We start from the raw sequence: 22,043 nt of genomic DNA on the forward strand, positions 1-22,043 counted from the left end.
TATCACAAAGTAAAAAAAAAAAATTACCTTGATTTTTGTTTTTTTACTAAGTATAAATTTTCATATATTAGGTTTGCTTTAAGTTAAGCATGATCAGTGTTTGGTCAGATTTTTGTGTATATAAAATAGCCTTTTTCAGTTTTATCACTTTTACATTATAGGTCAACAATGTAAAGGTTAGAAGGATCTTGACATAATAACTTTCATGACATTTCTGTTTTTTCTCCCAGCATCCTTATTCTGTGCTGGATGATCTCCCACATGTAGCCATTCACTGAGGCTCCATAAGGAGTTCTCTCTTCTTGCTCTCCATTCTCTCCCTAGATGATCTGAACTGCTCCATGTGGCTCTAGCCTTCCATAATTACCTGTTTCATGGTTATCATTTTCATACATTTAGGTTCCAGCCAGATCTACTACTAGACTATTCTAACAATTTCCCAAATCTGGTGCCTTATTTCTCACACACATCCCTTTGTATCCTTAACATCTGAGATTTATTCTAGTCTCCCCTCTGAATACTAGAATTCTGTTTCCTTCATGGGTATCCCCTCCTATGCAAAGCCTCCCCACGTTACTGCTCTGTCCCCTTCAAAAGATATCGACTCATGTTCCCTAGAGTGTCTCTAAATTGCATGTCTTTCGATAATAATTATAATAGTAATAGCTGACATTCATTTATATAGTACTTTGCAAAGATCATCTCCTGTGATTCCCAATGTCAACCATAACAATAATGACAAGTGCTATTATTATTCCCATTTTAAAGATAAGGAAAGTGAGGGAGAGATAAGTCAAGAGTCACATAGCTATTGAGTGTTTTAGTGATAATGGAACATAGGTTCAATCATTTCTCACCAAGTACATAGGTTTTCTGTGAAGACAGCAACTATTCCTAGTCTCAATGCTCTGCACAGTGTCCCACATAGAACAGGTACTTAAATATATTTGTTGAAGTGAATTAATGGTTTTTTTTATCCAGCTTTCTCATACTGTAGAAGTAACTACGATTATAATCTTCCTGAGGACAGGGGATGGCAAGGTTAAAATTTGCCTTGCAGAAGAATACATAGTGGTTAGATACATGAACATCGGCAATAAGAAATCAACAAATGAGCATTTCTTAAGCCCCCACTATGTGTCAAACCACATCTATTACAGCATGCATGTTAAATATACATATACAAAGCTAATTCTTCATATACTCACTTTACACATGTGTGTCACGTGTATGTGTGTATAGTGTCTGGATACTTTGAAGGATCTCAGACTTCAGCCATATGGGATTTTCCATCAGTGCAGATCACAGTCCATCCCTGCCACTTCACCTATGAAATTCTATTCATCCTCTTTCTCCAAAGAGGGTGCACTCAATGCACTTAAGGATTTCCTCTGGTTCTTCTGATATTTTTCTGGGTTCCAATTCAGCACTTAGACCATCCTTTCTTGCACTCATATGTCTACCTCTCTTTCTTTCCCTTATTTCCTCCATGATGTCCTTAAATACGTACCTAACATGTTTTCCCTCTTGCAATGAAACTAAAATTTTGTACTGGAAATTAAATAGAAAATTCGATTCCATCAACAGAAATTACCTCGACTGTAAATGTACCTCGAATGCAAGGAGAGTGTCTTACTTTTTCAAAGCCTATAGCACAGAAGCCTAATCTCTGGATTTTCCAAGGCTGCCAAAGTTTCAAGTAGAGTCCCAGCAATAGAATATAAAATTAAAATGATCTTGAGGAAAACACCATCTTACCATTTCCTACAAGATCATATCTCTAATATTTCATTATTCTCTCTCTTTCCATCCCATCCCACCTTGTCCCATACATTTTTACCATTCTCAATTAAACAGAATAATCTGAAGTAATTTGCAATAACATACCTTTTGGACCAGATGGGCTAAATCAATTCTAAGAACATCGTTGACTTTAGCAAGCTGTGAGGTCACTGGTGGAAGCTAAAAAAGGGAGCAGCCCCCCCAAAACAAAACAAAACAAAAAAACAAAGTCAAAACATGTAACCACATTGGTTATCAATAAGTCAACGATCATTTATTTACACGAGTTAGACACTGTGCTAAGGGCTGGGGAAAGAACCAAAGCCGGTCCTTGCCAATCCTGGGGAGGACGTTCCCTCCGCTCCCGCGTCAACAACTTGGATCTACCCTGAGAGTTTTCTTCAGCTGGTATATTTTGGACCCAAGGTCCAAGCCACAATTTCCTGACCCCAAGTTGGCTGGATCCAGCTCGTTTAAAAGTGTACGAGTGTGGGAGGGAACAGTGAGATCTGTCTGTGATCTATGCTCCAAGGAAGCTGGGGGTGGGAGTGGGGGGCTTCTCCTGAGTCTGAGTCACTGCCGGGCTAAATTGTTAGGGAGTCAGCCTTAAATTGGGCACCTGTTAGGTGAACCCTCAGGAGGTACCAGGCTGCCAAGGAGTAAAGAACTTAGAACAGCCAGTGACTGAGCCCGAGAGGGGAAACTGGCCTCAAAAATCACAACATACATATTTCTGTAACAGGTCTATGTGATCTGAGAGCTCTTGGGGGTCCTCTAGCTCATGTTCAGACTACAGAGGGCTGGGTTGTAGGGGAAGTGGGCCTTTGTTCTACCTTCCCAAACAGAGTTTGGCGGACCACGGCTGCCCTCCCCTTGGGACCAGCTGGCTGAGCCGGAGGGGTCAGGGAGCTCTGCCCTGGAGCCCTCCTCGCCCAGGGGCCTCCTCACCCCAAAGCCCTCATTACCCCAGAGCCCTCCTCGCCCCGGGGCCCTCCTCACCCGGCTGAAGTTGGCATTGATGCTCAGCTGGTTCAGTGAGTTCCTGATGACGCTGCAGGTGGAGGCGGCCCGAGCCTCGGAGCAGGCGTCGTCGTTGAGGGTGTTGTTTAGGTTCTCCCTGGCCCGGGTGAGGTTGGCGCTGAGCCTGTGGGTGCCCTCCTGGAGGATCTCTATGGAGGCGTTCACGTTCTCCAGGGACTCTCGGGTTTCCTGGATCGCTGCGGGCGGGACCACACACTTGTTAGGATATGGGGCGCTGTCCGGTTGCCCAAAGAGAAAGACTCTTGCTGACATCAAAGAAGCAACTATCTAGGGACTGTTGGAATTCAGGGCCATCTTATTTCCAGAGGCCATCGGGAACATATTCTGGGCACTGGAGGCCATAAAGAAACAGCTTCTCTTGGGTCTGGCAACCAGAGCCGCCTTTGGTTTCTACCAGAAGCCAGTGACCAATCCCAGAACCCCGGCCATCGCAGGATAACGGGGCATCCTCACAGCCATGGAGGAGTCTGGATTAGGAACCACGGAGCGGGGAGAGAATCACCACCAGAGAACTCACAATGGTCTGGCCCTCCCGCCATGGACTGACTAGTCCTTCAGCGTTCAAGGTTCAGAGCAAATGCAACCTCTACCAGGAAGCCGTTCTTTACTACCCTGACAGAGAAGAAATCCATCTCCCTCCACAGGCCCTGGAGACTGCAAGCTCCCGAGGATAGAGGAGGATGAAATCTTCAGCTCTCCCAGCGCCCCAATAGTAAGCACCCCGTAGGTTGGATGGAGAACCCGAGAAGCCCTCGAATTTGCATTGGTTTGGGTCAAAATGCCTTACCTTTCCCCATACAAAAAAAGAGTCAAATGCCTGAGCTTCCAGTGTAACTCTTCTTTCTTTTAAAGAATCAACTACTGTCTAAATTCAATGACCACAGTTAAGACTCTTTTTTAAAAAGTAATGTTTTGATGAATGTGGGAGTCAAACAAACAAAAAAATGAATGTGGGGCCTGAAAATTCAAATAAAACTGTTATGTAGCCACCAGGAATTGGGCACAAGGGGGTGGGATGAATGAGTTGGATGGCCCGTCTTGTTGCCTATTGAGACTTGGCCAAATTATACAATGGAAACATTACTAAAGTGCTCAGCTGATAAAAGAGCACCAACATCTATATTCTGAGCAAACTTGGTCACATCATGTTACACAGACAGATAAAAGTGTTTGTTAAACACCTCCAGAGTGCCGGACTCTGGTAATCACCTAGAATACCCAGCTCTCTTGATTCCAAGCCAAGACTCAATGTAGAGCCATGTTCCATTGGACTTGCAATCAGAAGGCCTACATCCGAGTCCAACGTGTGCCATTTGCCCACGAGGAACCCCCGGAAATTTGATTCTTTTGGGGTCTTAGTGTCCCTCATCTATGAAATGAGGATAGTAATAGTTGCAAAACTAATCTTGTGGGTTATTCTAAAGGAATTGCTTTTTAAACCTTAAAAGTACCACTGAAATGTCAGCTTTTTTTGTATCCAATCTACATGATCACATGAACTGTTGTCCAAGGGAAGCTCCGACTTGAATAACAGAGACCTAGTCCTGGCTGGAGACTACCAAGTGGATTCAATGAACTCGGTCTCCAGGTGCCCAGGCTTGTGTTCATCAAATCAATCAACACTCAAGCTGAAATGCTTTTTCAAGGAGCCTTTCCCCTGAGAATTGAAGCAACTCATCATAAAGAGCATCAGCCAAGACTTTACTGTGTTACCCAAGAAAAAGAAAACACAGCACAGATAGAACTAGGCACACACAAGGAGAAAATACACCAAAATGAGGAACAGTGTACTAGAATAGAGACTCCACAGCACAGAGCACACATTTTAACTCAGGGATTGGGGTTTTGGGGTTTTTTTTTTTTACCTTTGGTAGCCCTTTCCACTTTGACTATAAGTTTAAAAAAAAGAGCAAAAAAATGATAGATAATGAGGAAAATATGATGATCTGGTCAAAGACTTTTAGGGTGTATACACAATCAGACCTCCTAAAACATTTTAGGATCATGAGCAAAATGTCTTTTCATATTTCACTTGGTCCCCAAGGACAATAAATACATACCTGCATATGTTTATTAGTTTTTCCCAGAACTACAGTTTATTTCATGAATTTTGGTTAGAGGATAGAAGAGGAAAGAGAGCAAAAAGGAGAGATAATGGAAGAAAGAAACAGAGGAGAAGACAGGAGAGAGAGAGAGACAGACAGCTAGAGAGTAAAAAAGAGAGATAAAGGAAGAAAGAGGCAGAGGAGGAGAAGATGGAGGAGAGACAGACAGAGACAGAGGAGAAGCAGGGAAGGGAAAAAGTAATTGGGTCTAAGAGAGGTTAAGTTATTTCATAAGTTAACAGCTAAGGTGGCCAATGGGAGAATTGGACCCAGGTTTCTGATTCAGTCTGATTTTCTAGGTGAAGAGTTTACTTTATTTTAAGAATCTGAAAGACATCAAAGAATACATTTCATTTGGGGTTCATTCTAAGAGTTTAAAATAAGAGGTAATGGTATAAATTTTTTTAAACAGAAGGCAGAGATTGAATGTGTGATGACTGTCATCTTATTGACAGGAAAAAACCCTCAGGAAGCAATTCTTCCCTCTTGAAGCGGGAGGTTCTGTAATTTGAAATAGTAAAACTATTGAATTCATGGAATTTTTGAATTCATGTCAATATTCAGTGCTTAGTATTATAAGGGACCTTAGAGATTTCTAGTCTAATCCAGTAATTTCAAAAGTGGATACTAATGCTGAAAGGTTTTCCAAGAGGACACATAGTTATTGGGAGAATCAAGATTCTGACCCAGTGTCTTGAGTATCTATGATGCCTGGGGAAAGGATATTAAAATTCGATTTAGAAAGTTTGCCTTTTCTTCAGTTTAACCATGGATCAAAGGAAGCTCAGCAAATCAAGAGCAGCCATCTAAAATTTAAGAATAAGACACCTAAGACAGGTAGAGTTATTCTTTCCCCCAGTAAACGCAGCATTTTTTACTTGGGAAAATATCAGCACTAGGGAAGTCAAGAATGGCAAAAAAGTGGACTGTTAACTTGTGGTGACCACCAATCACTTGTAACCAGAAAAAGGAAATGATAGATTGGAGATAGAAGCATCTTCTACACATTAGTCATTTGGGAAACCCAAAGCATTTTTATCAATTCATGCTTATATCTCATAAAATCACAGAATTCAGAACCTAGAAGGGTCTTTGGAGATCATCTAGTCCAAGTGCTTCATTTTACAGATGAGAAAACCAAACTCTAGAGACTACATAGGATCATAGATTTATAATTTTAGAATTAGAAGTCCTTAGAATAAAATCCATTCATTTGACATATAAGGAAATCTGAGACCAAGAAATGGGAAGTGATTTTATAGGAGAATAGATTTAGAGTTGGAAAGGATCTTAGAAAATCTCACTTTACAAATGAATAGACTGAGACAGTGAGACGCAAGGACTTGCCGATGGGGACACATCATACCGACAGGCTATGTGTGACACGGATTTTGAACTGAGGTCTTCCTCATTTAAATCCATTTTTCCAAGTTGCCTTTCAGTCCAAGGTCACCAGATAACTATATGTTAGAGAAGTAACAAAGCTAATACTTGAGAACATAGTCTTCTGGCTCTTCCACATCTACAATTCTATGACACCCAGCTCATTGTCTGTCCTATAACAATATCTCAGCCCTCTGTTTCACAACTGACCCATCTGTGGGGCTAATCTTGACACTAGCATCAGTCTGAGAGAGAGCAAAGGGCATCCCACAGCAGAGGTTCATTTTTGTCCTGCCAGTGGAGGAGCACTGGCCAGAGACTCAGGAAGAAGACTCATGGTCCTAATGAGATCTGGCTTCAGATACTCCAGAGCTGTGTGACCCTGAGCCCAGCCTAGAATGCTCTCCCTCCGAATCTCCACCTGCTGAATTTCCATGCATCCTACAGAGCCTTATTCCAGTGTTATTAGCTCTTCTCCCAAACTTCCCTAAAGGTCCCCTCAGTAATAACCTTCACCTGCAAGCTTCAAAAAGCGCTACATTTCCGATGTCTCTATTACATGTATCAGGGATGCAGATGCTGATTCTCTGTGTTTGCACCTCATCCCCTCTGCAAGACTGTAAGCCTCATGAGGGCAGGGACTGGCTTATCTGCTCTCTGTGTCTCTCCCAGCACCGAGCACGGTATGCTGAGACAAGGGAGACTCACAACTTATTAATTAAAGGAATGGTGCCCTCAAGTCCTAATATTAAGGTACAAAAAGGATGAATCCTTAAATAATTGAAATTTATTATTTAGAAAAAAAATAATAGAAACAGAACTGCAGGAAAATAAAAAATCGTTAGTGGTTGACTATACAGCTACAAAAGGACATATTTAATAAAATTTAATAATTTATTATTAATTTAATTTAATAAATAAATTTAATAAAAAGATTTTGCATAGGAGCTTTCTAAATACTGATTTCTAAGAGAATAATTAGAGTCATTCATTCTATAACCATAGCACTAACAGTAACTTTTTCCTTAAGCATAAGCAAAGTCCCCATGCTATAAATACGCATAGGAGATAATGTGGCAGAGTGGACAGCTTTGTTATTTCCTGCCTGTGGCACAAGCCAGGTACATGACCATGGGCAAGTCCTTCCATCTCACCAAATCCCGGACAACTCCCTTATGATTCCAGATTGTTGGCTGTTGCCATTTTATCCCTTAACCTCCCCGTGTCTCAGTTTCCCCATTTGTAAAAGAAGCAGTTTGGATTAAATGGCCTGGGAAGTTCTTTCCAACTCTAGATATTTGATCTGTATCAGTGGAGGGAGTGTTCACCCCAGGAGCTCTGAAGACAAAGGAAATCCCCAGTCCAGATCCAAAAGATAAATATAATCGTGCAGGAGCAGAATTAAGAGAAAAGTCTGCTGGCTACAAAAGCCAGCCCTCGGCGCTGCCATGGAGAGGCCACATCAGCAGAAGCATCCTGACTACTACAGTAACTTGTCCCCCAGCATATGTCCTTCGTGTCCGAGGCACGGTGGTGATTCCTAGTAATCACGTGCAACAAGGGCTTACCTCCTGCCATAGTTAGAACTGCATCAAGAGCCGGGAGGACTTGCTTTCCTAACTGATCTTGGACTCGGCCTCCGAGTAATGGTCCAATATCTGCATTAGAGAGAAACCAGGCTGCGTGAGGGGAGCTGTTGTGCATTTCCTTCTGGCCCCACAGGATGATGCTTGAAGAGACATTCACTTAAGACTCCAGACACACTCATACTGTAGTTGAAAAGGGCTGACAAATTAAAACCTCGAGGCTTTTTCTTAGCTAAATGCACACGTGAGTAATAAGTACGCTCATGGGTCCTCTGGGGACACACTGAACTGGACCTTTAGCCTTTGGGGCCATGATCCCAAAGCATGTTTCAGGCATATATCTAAAGTACATGGGATGGCTGGATCTAAGCTTCCATCAATATTTACATAAATTAAAAAAAAACAAAACAACTATATTCTTCTAAATTATACCAAAAAACCCAACATTTGGGACAAAGAAAAAAAAAAGACCTAAATAAATCTCCCAGAATTGGAAACCACTCACTTAATATCTGGGCAAGCTTGAACTTACCTTGGCCAAAACTGACTTAGAGATTTCATCAGCAGAATGAGTGTCCCACACAAATTTGTGATGTTTAGAAAATTAGAAGCAGCACATGTTTATGGGATTAAACTTTTTAAAAGGATTCTAGTATAGTGATTTCATCTACAAATCCCTTCCAATGAGTTTTTTCTCTTCCATGACTAAGGTCAGGAAGCTTTTACTTGGAAAAGCATGGTAGACAATCAGTTTTGCATGTATTTGAATTATAAACATTAGAAAATTCTCCATTTATCCCAGGGCCTGGTACTTAGTCGACATTGAATAAATCCCCGGTTGAAATGAATTAAAGTATTAAAATGGTATGGCTTTTTGAAAAGAAACTATTGTTTTCCCCCAGTAATTTGCATTTGTTCTCTCTAAAATTAACTTGAATGACAGAGATTTGAAAGTCTTCAGATCTGTAGCTATTATGGTCCTGTTTTATCAAGTTAACTGCCAAGCCTGCTGCATTTTGCTGTATGAGACTTGGATTAATTTCAGGTGGGCAAACGATGCCCAACTTTCTTGCCTTTTTATTTATTAAGACCATGGATTTTGTCATAATGCATTTTTAAAAGGTCATCTTGAGTGGTGAGAAGCTACAGGAGCACCAAAAGACTCATACTGGGAGCAACTTCTAGGATCATCAACTCTCTTTTCTGACAGGAACAAGAATGAGGCAGAAGCAGGAAAAGCTTCTTCTACCTTAGAAATACCAGGGCTCCAGAAAGAACTGAACAAATGCAAATAAGATGCCAATATCAGTGAGTACAGAACAACTAAAAAGGCAAAACTATATGCAAAGGCTTTGAAGAGCAAAACAAAACAAAAAACACATAGACCCAATGGAATATTACTTTATGTTGTATCTATTACTAGTATAGCTTATATTTGACTTTCTCTACTTTAAGGGGAGATTTTCAGTCTTTACCAAAAAAAAAATAATAAAATAGCCTTTTTAAAAAATACTTACTGTCAAGATCTAACAGTGCTTGATTCTTTGGGATATTGAATTGGTTCACTAGATAATCAATTTGCTGAAAACAAAAATATAGAAAGAGATTAAACATTTCTCATAAATGTTTATGGGTTGCTTTCACATGAAGTCTTTCTTGATCTCCACCAGATTCTAGGGCATCTCTCCTCCAAACTACCTTGTACTCATCTTGTATCTATTCTGTGCATTACTGTGTGTGTACATGATGTCTCTACCATTAGAATTTCACCTCCACGATGGAAGGAAAGTGGTTTGCTTTTGTCATTGTATTCTCAAGGCTTGGGATGGTCCCTGTCGCATAGTAAATGTTTTACAAATGTTTACTGATGGATTCAGAATCCTACCCAGCATCTGAGCTTTTAGCAGAAGCAAACCATACTTAGATGGATATAATTTGGCAATTTTTAAGCGAAAAATTTTTAATATCCATCCCTTCGGAATTTTGAAAATGGTTAAAAGTGCAAGATAAGTAGGGAGAAAATATTACAGTCCTAACTAACAAGTAAGGAATAAAATTCATTTCTCCTGGTTCTCTGTTCTGAACAAGATGTAGACTCCCTCTTTCTATTACAAGACAATGAAATGTTTAATATTATTGTTTGTCCCGATACATAGTCTTGAATATTTAGGGAGCAGAACTCTCAGTGGACAGAGTATTTTCAAGCCCCTGGGATAACGAGTAATGTCCCAGAGAATCAAACACTCTGCAGTGTGTGGGCTCTGCCCCCACCACTTGGAAACTAGGCCCGTCCCAACATCCTCACTTGACAGATGAGGGACCTGAGGCGCTGAGAGGGGAATATCAGGACAAGTATTGTTGCCATTTTGCAAAGGAGAGCCTAAGGCCCAAGGAGGTGAAAAAGTGCATCCCCAATCAGACACATGGGCAGCATTCAGATTCAAAATCAGATTTTCTGCTTGCAAACCCAGTGCTCTTGCTGGTAAACCACACTCCCTCATTTAAAAGTCACTACTTCCTCTTGCATAGAAAAGTCAGGTCATCCTACCACAGCAGGATTTCATGGTCTCACACAAAAACATTACGGCATTACCTCTGGAGTATGGGTCAGAAGAGTTCTCAGGTCTTTAAAATTGCTCTTTATTAGGGGCTGAACTCCTTTAATTTGCATGGTAAGATGATGGTTTGCGGCAAAGGCACAAAAAACACCAATACTGTTGAGAAAAGAAAAAGATATTTCCATGTGACGGGATGGGACACGGCCTCTGGGATGGGCTCACAGCAGTTCTCCTGCTGATCTGTGGTCCAGACCATCAGACACTCTCCTGAACCTTCCCAATCCCTTCTCAGGAGCTGTCCACCTTCCACAAAGCCTTCCCTGGCTCCTCATTCTCCCCCCTTCACATTTCTTTTAATACTTGGACTCTTACCTTAGCATTGCATTATGCATATTTTGTTGCATAATATCTGAAAGGATGTCAAGGGGTCCCCAAATCCACAAACCCATTTTTACAGGAAATTACAGATTTAATGATTAACCCCCCCATCACATAAGTGAAGGAATTGAGATCTCTGTTTCTCTCTTCCTACTTTTTTCTTCCCTATTTCTTTCCTTTCAATATACACACACACCACAGATATAACTGCCCAAATAATACATTTCCCCCAAAAAACTCCAAGTTCCCTGAAAACAGAGATTATATCTTCCTTTATCTTTGAGCCCAAAGCACCTCAAAAATATTTACCATTAAACAGATATGAACAAACGTGTTGAATTGAATTATAAATCATGTGAGCACACAAGTCCCCATGACATGAAATTCTTAAATGTGTTTTTAAAAGATGAATTTCTTGTATTTTCTAGATTTTTTTGTATTAAATTGACCTTTTAAAACTGAGTATGAATCATTTCTTAGTAATTAATTGCTTTAAATTTATTTGATCATTTTTTTCATGATGAGGCCAAAAAAAAGTCATTTAGTGACATGACAGAACCTCTATCCTAGGAAAGTCATTTAAATTATCTATTTAAAAAAAAGAGGGAGATGGACTAGTCTCTGAGGTTCCTTCCAGTTCTAGGTCTTTGATCCTATGTACTTCTAAGACCTCAAACATATCATTTAAAAATTAAATTTATAAAATTTATAAATTTATGTAAATTTATATAAATTTTTATAAATTTATAGAATTTATAAAATGTCAATGACATCAAATTCATTCAGCCACTAGGTGGCAGGATGGAATCAAATACAATTTCACAAAACTACCAGGGGTCCATTGTCCCTATGGGTATTAGCTTAAGGGAATCCTGCCCCCTTGGAATTCATTTGGATGGAAGAGCTCAAAAATGGCTAGGAAGAAGGTTTCCAAAAGATAAACAGATTTGTCTTGTTTTCCTTTTCTGGATAAAATCCACTGCTGAGATTTGCACTAAATTTACAGATAGTTCTCACCTTACAAGGGATATGATGCAAATGGTAATTTGCCAAAAAACAACCAAAAGAATTGTTTTGAACCCTGGGCTGCACTAACCACCACCAACAAAAAATTTGGTCTCCATGGAGCTTAGGTTCCTAGATAAAACAGACAGAAATCTATACACAAAGTACTTGAAGCTCTGTCGGAGGGAAAAAAAAAAAAAAATCCTATGGTAACCATAGTTACCAGAACTTCTTATCATGTATAACACTATTTCCATTGGAGGAAAAAAATGCTTTCAGATTCCCAGCTTGGAAGACCAAAACCCCAGCTTCTCTTTGTGTGGTCAGTAACGTTGGGAATCATTGATTTTCCTTGTCTGCGGATGATCAGGACTCAGAGTAGAAACTTCCTCGTGTTAGGAAGCCAAAAACAGCTCTTTTGTCTAATCTAGAATCAATTTTATATATGGAAAAGCAAGTAGATTTTTTTCTTAAAATTCCTTATTTTATTAAAAGGAAAATGAACCAAATGATTGAGGGAGGGGATGACAGAGTTGTTTATTCTTTTGCAGAAGAACACTAGAGATAGAAAATGGCAAAGCTGATATGAGCCAAGGTGTTCATTTTCCAGATGCAAAATTCTGTTTCCACCTTGATTCAGGCCAGCCTCACCTTTAAAGATTCACTCTTGACTTACACTAAGCCTCCTAGAACTGAGAGGCGAGCATGGGTGATGTGGGGGAGGGATACTGGATGAGTCCAATGTCTAGAAATGGAGGCAATGTTGCTGCTGGGAAGAAAATGGATATCTTGTAACAGGCTATCCCTGAATATGCATTTATATGTAAGCATCAGCTTTTTTTCCTTCTGTTTTTTCAAGAAATAAGACTAGCAATCAGCAAGGGATCTCAACTGATGCATATTGAGTGCTAGACGTGTCCAAGTCCCTACTGATCCAGAATGATCTCAATCAAGAAAAAAACAACAGAATGAGAAATAGATGTTCCCCAGCTGAAGGTCACCTTCAACGCTAAAATGCAGAACAAATTTAAGATGTTATGAGATTCTATAATTGAATCTTTGAAGTCAACCTGTTGAAGTGCCTGCCATATGCAAGGTACTGGAGGTTAAAAAGGTCCAAATGACAGTCTCTGTCCTCAAATAACTTACAGTGTTCCATGGGGTTTGAGAACAAAGAGTCTGGACATAGTAACTGAAATAGGTTTCTTTGAACGGTCCGATCAGAATGCAGATCACTCTGTACAGAAGCCCGTGAGCAAAGAGCCAAATGGATAGTGACTTATCACAAATGAACAAGATATAAATGCTCCATGTTCTGTTCGTACTTTCCACTCAACAAGCTAAAAAGTAAAATGATTTTTTTTTCTAAATCAAGGGCTTATAATTATGTATCTTCTTCTTACTTTGGCATAAGTGCTTTTATGCTACTTCAAATCCAATGTTATTATCAAGGATAACCAGACTTAATGCTGTTTTGACAGAAGAAGCTGCTCTCTCTATTTTTTATTCCTCCAAAATGCCAGCATTTCAAGAAAAATCCATTTTTCAAAGATACAATGAAAAGTACACAGTTAATATACTTTAACTTTTGAGAGTTATGTTCATAAAGCGTTACTTTTTGTGCTAACAAAAAAAAAATCTAGAAAAAAGTAGCTGGACTATAATATATATAAAAATGTTTTCCACTAAGAAATTAAACATAACTTACGCCTAATGTTCAGTCAGTTCAATCATGTCCTGACCACATGAGAGATTTTCTTGACAAAGATACTGGAGTGGATTGCCATTTCCTTCTCCATATCATTTTACAAATGAGGAAACTGAGGCAAGATGGGGAAAGGTAACTTACCCATAGGCACACAGCCAGGAGATCTTCCTGGCTGCAGACCTGGCATTCTCTCTACACCTAGCTATCCCTAATTAGGGGCTCAATCTGGAGTTGCTTTTTAAAAGATTTTGTTTACTATAATTAGTTTCTTTTGAATTCTCGTGTATTTTATTTTATGTACTTAAAAACATTTTTCTTAGAAAGGGATTCTGTGGGCTTTTCCAAACTGCCAAAAGGTTAGGGAGGGGAAGAATTCATGACATAAAAAACATCATGAACTGATTCAGTGAAATAAGCAGAAAACGATATGCAATGAGGAGAACATTGTAAATCAAAAGAAAACAGGAATGATGCTAACTTTTGGATGATTGTAATAATTGATTTTGATCTCAAAGAAGAAAAAGAAAATTAAAAACACCCCTCTCTTTTCCAAAAAACGAAGGGATTACACATATTGTATATACTGTCCTATAGTCCCGGTACAGGCAATCTGTTTTAACTTTTTTTCCCTCTTATTATAAAGGTTCAGTTTAGGGTAGAGGGAGAGGAGAAGGAGGTATCATGTCCTTTTATCCAGAAAAGACTATAATGGAAAAATCAAAAAGGCACCAAAATTTTTTTTGAATTAAAACATCAAAAATAATTAAAAAGAAATTTTATTCTGAAACCCCATAAGGAACAGGGACAGGACGCATCATTCCAAGAGATTCCAGGGAATTATTGGGTGAGGAAGTTCATCTACACATGCGTGTCTACACATTTCAACCAGCAGTTTCCTGGATCACCGAGGCACTGATATACCCAGGATTGCAGCAGAATCAAGTCAGAAATAGGCCTTGAGTCCCGGTCTTGTCTCTGTCCACTAACCCCACAATCCACGACTGCACAGTCAACTCGCTCTGGATCCGAAGACTGATTTCACATCGTCAATCCAAAAACCACATTGTCCATTGTCAAGATAAGACCCGATGTTGAAAAGAGCCTCAAGTGAGCCTTTTCCTTCAAAGGAATCCCTCATTTTGGGAAAACTTGCTTCATTAAGAAAAGCAAGAATGGAAAGTCAGATTGGATTTCCCCATTTTACACAAAGGTGTTAAGGAAACCCACTTGGAACAAAGGCGTTCTAACAATCTGAGGATCTGAATTCTATGATGAGAAAACATGAAGCTCACATATCCCCCAAAAAGCGAGAGTGATTCTGGATGAATCACCTTGGATAAGCAATTTGCAGAGATAATAAAGGAAAACTTCAGGCTCCTTTTTGATCAAAAGAAATCGTGTGTGTGTGTATGTGTGTGTGTGTGTGTATTATAACTATATAATTTCACCATATTAGTAAGGTGACATACCATATCCCTAATGTCCATCTCTGTGATGAAAGAGATATTTATGAATATATCCACAAGCAGATCTCTGTATTAATGAATGAATTTTTAAATATTTATGTATTTAGCACTGATGACACAAATGAAAAAGAGAAGGTATTGATCAGTAGATGGATTTCTCTCTCTCTCTCTCTCTCCCCCCAGAATAAATAATCCTAGAAGCCAACCAAGCTCACGAAACCGTTTCAATTTGTAGGTTAGCTCTTTCTGTGTCCCAAAGTGGTTGTGTTCCCCAAGCCAGAAATAAGTAATTACATCCTCTCAAGAATGAACTCAATTTTCTGAAAAAAAACAACAACCAGGATTCAAATTTCACTGATGTTGAGTTACCAAAACTCATTACTTGACTCATATCTGGAAACCTCGTTCAGCTCAGTAACTTGGACAAGTCTGGGGAATATTTGGTTTTTCTTCACTTATAAAAGCTCTGCAAGTATGCAGTGGTGAAGGTGTCAGGAAACAAGGGGTAGGAGAAGAGTGAAGGCGAACCTGACATTTTCTAGACCAGAACGAAGAGAGGTACATCTGTTTAAACAGTCACCTCAGAGAAGGGAAGATATTCCACCTTTAAATGACGGCCGGACAGATTACAGGAACAGATGTGAGCCTCACTGATCTGCTGGAATTCTAGCTCTCTCCACATCTGCAGATGGAAAATAGCTCAAACAAAGAAAGGGCAAGATAGAAGATTCCCTAGAGTAAAAATAATTCTTCCCCAAGACTGGCTCAATTTTTACAAAAGGGGGAAAAGGGAAAAGAAAAAATTCAACTAGAACTTTCACAATGAAATTATCAATCAATTTCTTTCAAGTGTAATCTATGGTGAAAGACCCTATATTTGGATTTAATATCCTCTTGCTGAACCAGATAATGGGGCGAGCTAAGAGTCTGAACTTTTAAAATGAAAACTCTGCAAGTAAAAAAAAAAAAAAAAGACTGTCACCACTGGGAAATACACCAATTCATGGAAATTCTTCTTTTAGCGCTATAAAGTCAAAATTCTCATAACTGTAGCTAAATGACTAATTCATATAATCAAAGAGAATTTTCAGGATTCAAAAGACTATTAAAGATTATGCTGTTTGATTTTTATTTAAATTTTTTTTTCTAAATCTGTTTTTCATCACTATGGAGAACCCTAGGTATGGAAATACCATCCACTGATGGAGTCTGGCTACTGACTTGTAATTTGAGGTCCTAGAATAGTTGGCAGAGACACCAAGAGATTGCCTGTATTTGTCTTAAATATTAGGACCTAAACCTAGGTTTTCCTATTTTTACTCCTAGCTCACTATCTGTTATATCACATTGCCTCTTATTTAAAAATTTTTTACTGAGATTTTAATAGCTTTTTATTTTCCCAAATACATGCAAAGATAGTTTTTAACATTCACCGTTGCAAAATCTTGTGGTCCACATTTCTCTCTCTCCTTCCTCAAGACAACCAGCAATCCAATATAGGGGTAACATGTGCAATTCTTCTAAACATATTTCTGTATTGGTCATGATGCAAAGGGAAAAGCAGATCAAAAGAAAAAAAGACCGGAGAAAGGAAAAAAAAAAAAACAAACAAACAAACAAGCAAATGGGAGCAACACCAAAAGATGAAAATACTATGTATTGATCTACATTCAGTGTCCATGGTTCTCTGTCTGAATGGGGATGACACTTTCCATCCAAGACTATTGGAACTGCTTTGAATCACTGTCTTATTGAAAAGAGCCAAGTCTATCACAATTGATCATCACATAATCCCATTGTTACTGAGTATAATGTGCTCTTGGTTCTGCTCACTTAGCATCAGTTCTTGTAAATCTCTCCAGGGGTTTCAGAAATCAGCCTGCTCATCATTTCTTACAGAACAATAATATTCCATAACATTCATACACTATAACTCATTCAGCCATTCCCCAACTGATGGGCATCCACTCACTTTCCAGTTCCTTGCCCCTATAAAAGAGGCCGCTATAAACATTTTTCCATATGTTGGTCTTTTTTCCCTTTTTTACTTCATTTTTATTTTAAAGACAAAAGAAACTGAACTCCAGTATTACTTACTTTATTTAATACATTACTTTCACAAGACACTTTCCTCAAAACTACCTAGAATTGGTAAGTAGCATAAATGATATTACTCCCATTTTATAGATCATGAACTTTTTTTTAGGAAGGGAAAGAGGGGGCCCTCCAATATATAAATAGAGATATATACATATCTATATGCACTTTTATGTTTAATCTGTGCTATTAATTCTAGAAAAATCAATAAAACAATAATAAACCCATAATTTTTAGTGTTTGCTGATGTCTGAGATGCAAAATATTCCCCCTGACAATTTAACAATTAGTATGAGGTGGCTCCAGCACATTCTTGGTTGCAAGGGATCTAAACTATCATTCAGCCCAAAGTCCTCATTTTAAGGATAAAGGATGTAAAAACCCCAAGAGGGTAAAGGAAGTCATGGCGTCACAACTACATAGGCTGTCAGTTGCAGAGCAAGATCTATACAGAACATGTGGTTTCTGATTCTTAGTCTCATTCCATTCATGAACAATTTTTACATTATCTACTATGTATTTTACCAAACACTATACCATGCAGGGTGGAATAGAGATGAAAGTTTAAAAAAAATCAACAAACAACAAAATGTTTTGTTTCTATTGGGGAAAGATGGGGGAAGGAGCTTCAGCACACACATTGCTGTGTTTCTTTTTACTGGAACAAGTGGTTTTCTCCAATGCTCCCCCTGCACGATCATCCCCTACTCTGCTTTTTCCTTTTTTTCAGTATCTGAACATCTGGGATGTCCCTTCTATATGTCGACATCAACTTCACCTTTGTAGTGAATCTCTTCCATCTAATCTCACCAAAGAAAACCTGCTTTTCCTTTAGTCCTCACCTTTTAGTCCTTCTCCCAAACCCTGTAGCAATTAAAAACTGGTCAAAAGACGCATGAAGAAATTTTTAAAAGGACCAAGAGCTATTCAAGAGGAAAGGAAGCAAATTCTAAAACATATTTTGAGTCCCCCCACCTAAAAAAGAAAAGAGAGAGGCTGTTAGGATGGATTGATGCTGAGAAAACTCCCTCAAAGGTCAAGCTCATTTAAATGTGTAATTAGAATAATCACAGGTGACATTTTTAAAGAAGTGGTGAATAGGGTGTGGCGGAGAACACTGAATGTGAAGATGGGATCCTGACTTGGGCACTTCCCAGTGTACCAACAAGGCTGCCCAACTCCCGGGCGCCATCTTAATCTCAGGATGCTCATTGATAAAATGGGGATAATATCTGTAACCTTTAATTCACAGAAGGGATTGAATGAAATAATATATATACAACATTTTCCAACTCTAAAATGATATATGAAATATCATATGTACTGTTATTATATATACACATATATGTATCCATACATATACTCATGTGCAGAAGCATCTAGTCCAATAGACTCACTTGACAGTTGAGGAAATGGAGATCCAAACTACGTCACTTGCCTAAAGTAATAAGGAAAAAAGCTCAGAATCAAACCCAGTTCTTCTGATTGCTGAACTCATCCATTTTTTCAAACACACTATCTCTTTTTGCCCTATGTTCTCTCTAAATTTGTATTATATATGTGCACATACACACAAGCTTAATTGATGCATATATAATTATTGTTTTATTTATTTTCTAGAATTAATAGCACAGATTAAACATAAAAGTGCTATATACATATAGACATGTATATGTCTCTATCTATACATTGGAGAGCCCCCTCTTTCCCTTCCTAAAAAAAACTCATGATCTGTAAAATAGGAGTAATATCATTTGTGCAATCTACCAATTCTAGATGATTTTGAAGAAAGTGTCTTGTAAAAGGTAATGTGTTAAATAAAGTAATACTGGAGTTCAGTTTCTTTTATCTTTAAAATAAATAAAAATGAAGTAAAAAGGAAAAAGACCCACATGTGGAAAAATGTTTAAAGCAGCCTCTTTTATAGGGGCAAGGAACTGGAAAGTGAGTGGGTGCCCATCAGCTGGAGAATGGCTGAATAAGAAGTTATGGTATATGAATGTTATGGAATATTATTGTAGCAGGCTGAAAACCCTGGAGAGATTTACAAGAACTGGTGCTAAGTAAGCAGAACCAAGAGCACATTATACTCAGTAACAACGGGATTATGTGATGATCAACTGTGATGGACTTGGCTCTTTTCAATAAGACAGCGATTCAAAGCAGTTCCAATAGTCTTGGATGGAAAGTGTCATCCCCATTCAGACAGAGAACCATGGACACTGAATGTAGATCAATACATACATAGTATTTTCATCTTTTGGTTGCGTTTTTGTTTGCTCATTTTTTTTCTTTCTCATTTTTCCCCCTTTTGATCTGCTTTTTCCTTTGCATCATGACCAATACAGAAATATGTTTAGAAGAATTGCACATGTTACCCCTATATTGGATTGCTTGTTGTCTCGAGGAGAGAGGGAGAAAAATGTGGACCATGAGGTTTTGCAAAGGGGAATGTTATAAACTATCTTTGCATGTATTTGGAAAAATAAAAAAAACTATTAAAATGTTTAAGGATACAAAAAGAGGCAAAAGACAATCCTGCCCTCAATATCTGGGGGATTTACTCGAGTCTGTATGAGAACTGGAACGTTTTATCTTCCATATTGCCTAAGCACAAGGAGACAGTTAAGAAATGTTGGTCAAACTGAATTGAGGTTGGGTTCCAATTGGAGACTGGAAAGAAGGAAAGATTAGAATAGTTGATAAGCTACTCCAGACTCAAATTATATAATAAAAGAATTCTATGGACCAAAAAAAAAAAAAAAATCCTCTGAATGCTTGATGCTAATGATTTCTTGCGAGCAAAAGAGAAAAAGGAAGATAAATTTAGCCTTCATTATTTGCATGAATGGAAGTCAGGCATATTTCTTTGACAAATTTGTAAATTTTATATATTTTGACATTTTAAATAAGATGTAAATAATTCAACCACTTAGGAAAGATTCTCTATGAGATATGGGCACTATGGGTTTGAATTCCAGGAGAAGAAAAAAGAAACCCAAATAGGAAACAGAAGCAGACCTTTGGCAAATAAACAGGTCACTATTTTCTACGTATATTTAGATATAGATATTTGTCTAACTATAGAGACACGAGGGAAAACATGCTCTGAAAATTATCTCAAGTATCTTAAACAGGAATGAGAAAGGCGGCTGTTGTTTATCTAAAGCAAATTTTTTTTTAAAGATTGAGGGAAAACCAACCTATTTCTAGGTTTTTCAGAATGACATTTTTTCTCAGTTAGGACTGATTAGTAAGGACATGTCTACAGAATCAGCAACACTATACCATATGTCTGCAAATGAAGTTGAATTCCATGGCTTACAGGAAATGCTCAGGGCTCCTTGCTGGGGATGACAAGTATTCTGGCCTTAATTGACATTTTTTTCTCTTGTAGCTAGGGAGGTGGCAGATCCCCCACAGCTGCAGGAACTGTTCATTCCTAAGGACATTTAAGAGGGAGAATTGACAGCTAGGCATCTGGTGGTAACACTGACTCTATCCCAGACTGCCTTAAGCATCAAAGTGTGAGGGGAATTCAGATCTTAAATCCGATGCTACACTATATGCTTTTATGCTGTCCTAGCACCAGATTTCACCAAGAGACATCAAGCACAAGATAAAATTTAGTCCTCTCCTGCTGCAACAGAAGATAACAGAATTAATAATGAGGTTTCTGACTTTGCCTTATCAAAACCAATTATATAGCTTTACATATTTTTATAAAGCTGATATTTAAAAATATATCTATTTTTCTCCAAAACAGATTACCCAAAATCAGCAATCTGCTACTTTAGTTTTTTATCATTTATAATTTATTTTAAACATTTTAAAAAAATTTAAATTCCAAATTATCTTGTTCCCTTTCGCCCACTACTCTGCTCACTAAGAAAGCAAACAATATATCAATTCTACATGTGAAATCATGCAAAGCCTATTTTCATATTAGTCATTTTTAAAAAAGAAAAAGAAAGAACATGAGAAAAAGTATTCTTCAATTTGCATTCAATTTTTTTCATCATGAATCCTTGTCTTGGATCACTCTATTGAGCAGAGTAGCCAAGGCTTTCATTGCAGATTATTATTACAATATTATAGTAACTGTCAACAACGATCTCCCAGTTCTTCCCATTTCACTTTGTGTCAGTTCATATAGGTCTTGCCATGCTTTTCTGAGCCATCCTCCTACCATAATTAAGGCTCTTGCTTCCTCTTCTGACCCAAGTTTTGCCATCTAACTCAAAGCTTCCTCACCAAAATACGTGAACCCCCCACTCCTTAGAACTGGTAACCTATCGTACCCTGTGCCCTTCCATCACCTTCACCCCCAAAGAAAATGTCAGCATCTGCCTTTCCTGAGGAGGAAGATGTGCAAATTAATCAGAATTCAGCCCTTCACAATCAAGAAGGGTCATTGACACAAGGCCTCTCCCCATTTGGCCACGATGACCACACCAAGACCATAACCCTTTAAAGAGAGAGAAAATGCAGGGACCTGGAAGCATGCTTTATTATCTATGGTTCCATGGCTAGCAAACATTATCTTCCTTCTCTCTGAATCTCTGTGATTGAGCACTGAAGGCTCCCTGGGGGAAAACTCCCTTCCCCTCCTACTCTGCTTTGCTCCCTCATCCCAAGAACCTCATTCTTATCCCATCTGTGCCCATAGCCTGCTCCATCTTCCTTCTCTCTCTTACCTTCTGGAGTGCCCTTCTCTTATTAAGAAACTGCCATTTGTATTAGTCTTCTTCCCGCCCCACTCCTTCCATCTCCTCCTAAATCTGAGTGAACTTCCAGAAGCCCCCGAGTCGCTGACCACCTTCTCGAGTGCCAGATGTGCTCTACTCCAGTACACTGAGCTGGAATCTGGACCAGGTACATTCTTTATTCCTTAACGTGACTGCTAAAACCCTCTCCCCACTTTTTCTTGTTTG

General features: G+C 38.7%; 1 protein-coding gene across 10 annotated transcripts in view; it reads right to left on the reverse strand.

Annotated features, from left to right (window-relative positions):
• Positions 1–22,043, reverse strand: part of PROM1 (prominin 1) — a 132,180-nt gene that overhangs the window by 39,987 nt on the left and 70,150 nt on the right. For all 10 annotated transcript variants that reach the window (XM_031943431.1, XM_031943430.1, XM_031943432.1 and 7 more), the window contains exons 5-9: positions 10,491–10,611; positions 9,415–9,478; positions 7,880–7,969; positions 2,782–2,999; positions 1,888–1,962 (exon numbers count right to left, since the gene is read on the reverse strand). In XM_031943431.1, coding sequence (XP_031799291.1) covers positions 1,888–1,962; positions 2,782–2,999; positions 7,880–7,969; positions 9,415–9,478; positions 10,491–10,611 — 568 coding nt within the window. The remainder of the gene's footprint in view (positions 1–1,887; positions 1,963–2,781; positions 3,000–7,879; positions 7,970–9,414; positions 9,479–10,490; positions 10,612–22,043) is intronic.

Source organism: Sarcophilus harrisii, chromosome 6 (genome assembly GCF_902635505.1).
Source record: "Sarcophilus harrisii chromosome 6, mSarHar1.11, whole genome shotgun sequence".
NCBI lineage: Eukaryota > Metazoa > Chordata > Mammalia > Dasyuromorphia > Dasyuridae > Sarcophilus > Sarcophilus harrisii.